Source organism: Miscanthus floridulus, chromosome 14 (genome assembly GCF_019320115.1).
Source record: "Miscanthus floridulus cultivar M001 chromosome 14, ASM1932011v1, whole genome shotgun sequence".
In the NCBI taxonomy this organism is placed as follows: Eukaryota; Viridiplantae; Streptophyta; class Magnoliopsida; order Poales; family Poaceae; genus Miscanthus; species Miscanthus floridulus.
The window spans coordinates 7,558,089-7,561,549 of record NC_089593.1 but is presented as its reverse complement, the minus strand read 5'-3'; the positions used below and the strand labels follow the sequence as shown (position 1 = coordinate 7,561,549).

General features: G+C 40.0%; 1 protein-coding gene across 1 annotated transcript; it reads right to left on the bottom strand.

Moving 5' to 3' along the window:
- Positions 1 to 2,165: 2,165 nt before the first annotated feature.
- On the bottom strand, positions 2,166 to 3,142 carry LOC136502958 (uncharacterized). The gene is made up of 2 exons (XM_066498198.1): positions 2,282 to 3,142; positions 2,166 to 2,192 (listed from the first exon to the last, which is right to left on the bottom strand). Exons 1-2 carry the CDS (start codon positions 3,140 to 3,142, stop codon positions 2,166 to 2,168), a joined length of 888 nt encoding a protein of 295 aa, XP_066354295.1.
- Between the last annotated feature and the right edge of the window lie 319 nt (positions 3,143 to 3,461).

Sequence of the window (3,461 nt, the reverse complement as noted above, 5' to 3'; positions counted from 1 at the left end):
CTTGGTTGGTTCAATGGATGACACAAATGAACAGTGTTCACAAAATGATGCTAATCTTGATCTTGTTTGCACACCACTTGTAATGTCACCAACTATTTGATCTATAGGATGATATCTTGCAATATTGGTTGGTTGGAGCACTTGAACTTGATTGCTTATACTAGCTTGATCAATGGATTGAGATGATGAACTAGCAACTTGTTGATCTTGCATTTGAGAACCACTGGCTTGCACAATAGGAGAGGTGAGCACTTGATCTTTGTCATCTTCAATCTCAATCACCTCTCTTGGCCTAATGTCACCAATATCCATGTGCTTCATTGCATTTGCCAATGGTAGACCTCTCACATCATCATGATTCTCATCTTCATCTTGAGATCCCTTGGTTTCATCAAATTCCACATCATGGACTTCCTCAAGTGTACCACTAGCCAAATTCCAAACTCTATATGCTTTGCTTGTGGTGGAGTAACCAAGTAAGAACCCTTCATCACATTTCTTTTCAAACTTGCTCAACCTAGTGCCTTTCTTCAAGATATAGCATTTGCATCCAAAGACTCTAAAGTATGCAATATTAGGCTTTCTTCCATTCAATAGCTCATATGGTGTTTTCTCCATCATTGGGTGACAATAGAGTCGGTTGCTATAATAGCAAGCCGTGTTGATAGCTTTGGCCCAAAATGAATGACTCACATTATATTCACTAAGCATAGACCTTGCTATATCAATGAGTGTTCTATTCTTTCTCTCAACAAGGCCATTTGATTGAGGTGTGTATTTGGCCGAGAATTGATGTTTGATTCCAAATTCATCACATAGCTCATCAACTCTAGTGTTTTTAAACTCACTACCATTGTCACTTCTTACTCTCTTGATGGTGGTTTCAAATTCATTGTGACATCTCTTGACAAAAGATTTGAATGTAGCAAATGTGTCACTTTTGTCACTAAGAAAGAATACCCATGTATATCTTGTAAAATCATCCACTATCACAAAGCCATATTTATTTCCACCAATGCTAGTGTATGTGGTTGGTCCAAATAAATCCATATGCAATAACTCAAAAGGTTTGCTAGTGCTCATCATGCTTTTCTTAGGATGGGTGTTACCAACTTGTTTGCCGGCTTGACAAGAGCTACAAAGCTTATCCTTTTCAAATACCACATCTTTCAAGCCTTTTACTAGATCATGCTTAATCAATCTATTCAATTGTTTCATTCCAACATGACCAAGCCTTCTATGCCATAACCATCCCATACTAGATTTGGTGAATAAGCATGTAGTCAATTGTGTTTCACTAGCATTGAAATCAACTAGATAGAGGTTCTCATATCTAAAACCTTTAAAGATCAAGTTAGAACCATCTACACTAATGATTTCAACATCATATATTCCAAATATGCACTTAAATCCAAGATCACACAATTGAGCTACGGATAGTAAGTTGAAGTTCAAGCTCTCTACTAGCAAGACATTTGATATGCTCAAGTCATTTGATATTGGAATCTTACCAAGTCCTTTGACCTTGCCTTTACCATTGTCACCAAATGTGATACTATCATAACCATCATTGCCACTTGTCTTGATAGAATTGAACATTCTTGCATCTCCCGTCATATGTTGAGTGGACCCACTATCAAGCACCCAATGCCTTCCTCCGGCTTTATAATTGACCTACAAAAGCAAATCAATTTCTTTTAGGTACCCAAACTTGCTTGGGTCCTTGAAGGTTAGTCACTAAGCTCTTGGGCACCCAAATTGCCTTCTTCTTTGGGCCAACAATGGGAGCACCAATAAACTTAGCCATCACACCATTGGTACCCTTTGTAAGAAAATAACAAGAATCAAATTTTATTGAGGATACATTAGAATGTGATTTCTTGTTCTTGCATTGATGCTCTATATGCCCTACTTGCTTGCAACTATGACAAAACCGATCATTGCTCCTCACAAAGCTAGCTTTGGGAGTTACAAAGGCCGCCTTGCCCTTCTTACAGGTATAGCCCAATCCCTCTTTGTTAAGAGAGAAGCGTTGGCTACCCAAGCACTTTAGCAAGCGGGCATCACCGCCATAGGCATTGCCTAAAGCACGTGTGAGCTCATTGACCTCCTTCTTTAGGTTCACATTTTCCACCATTAGTGAGGTGTCACAAGTGAGACCATCACTAGTAGGTGAAGTAGTAGTGGAAGTGCTACATGAAGTGTTAGTGGGAGCAACAATGATAGGAGTATGGAGAGATTCATCAATAATATCACATGTTACTCCTATGTCACATGTTACAACAATCTTATCCTTGTTTTGTTCAAGGAGAAAGGAGTGAGCCTTTTCAAGATTTTTGTGAGCTTTGCCAAGCTTCTCATGGACTTCCATTAGTCCCTCATGAGTAGCATTGAGCTCATCAAAGGATTGCTCAAGAGCTTTAAGCTTCTTGTGCAATTCTTTGCACTCCTTTCTCTTCATCTCAAAACAAGTATGAGCTTGTTCTAACATGTCCATGAGGTCCTCCTTTGAGTGCTCCTCATCATCACTCTCACTATCACTACTATCACTCTCATCACATTGTACCTTAGTGGCCTTAGCCATGAAGCATGTGGATGGAGTATCGAAGAGAGAGGGCTTGTTGTTGATGGTGATGCTTGCATGCCCCTTCTTCTTGGATGTCTTCTTTTCATCATCACTTGAATTATCATCATCCGAAGAAGCATCACTATCCCAAGTCACAACATATGAGCCACCCTTCTTCTTCTTCTTTGTGAAGGACACCTTCTTCTCTTTCTTCTCTTTCTTTTCCTTCTTCTTCTCTTCCTCATTATCATCACTATTGTAGGGACAATCCGCTACAATGTGATCCTTGCTCTTGCACTTGTAGCATCTTCTCACATAATCTTTGCTCTTGTTTTGATCTCTTCTCTTTCTTGCACCATAGCCCTTCTTCTTCATGAACTTGCCAAACTTTCTCACAAAGAGGGCTAGGAACTCATCATCAATGTCACTTGCTTCCTCATCATCACTTGATACTTCTTTCTTGGACTTGCCCTTGCTCTTGGATGAGGAACCGGCCTTGAAAGCCACACTCTTCTTCTTCTTGTCCTCTTCTTGGTCAACCCCCTCCCTTTCCACATGGTATGTCTCTTGTGTCATGACATCACCTAGTACTTGGTTAGGGGTAATGTCCTTCAATCCTCCTCTTATGATGATCAATCTCAATATGTCAAACCTTGGAGGTAGACACATCAAGAACTAATGAGAGACATCATCATCATTCACCTTCTCACCCAAGCTCTTCAAGTCATTAACAATAACTTGAAGCCTATGAAACATCTCTGGGATGCTCTCATCATCCTTCATCTTGAAGCTTGTCAACTTGTCCTTGAGAATGTATAGCTTGGCACTCTTGACCGCCGTGTGCCTTCATATGTTTCTTCTAGTCTTGCCCATACTTCACTTGCTCTATCAAGAT

What these genes read in the sequence shown, in the direction of transcription:
- LOC136502958 (XM_066498198.1), bottom strand. Translation starts at nt 3,142, where the DNA reads ATGACACAAGAGACATACCATGTGGAAAGGGAGGGGGTTGACCAAGAA. An exon ending in AAAACAAGGATAAGATTGTT is followed by an intron (nt 2,193 to 2,281) that starts GTAACATGTGAC and finishes CACTTCATGTAG; the next exon opens with CACTTCCACTACTACTTCAC.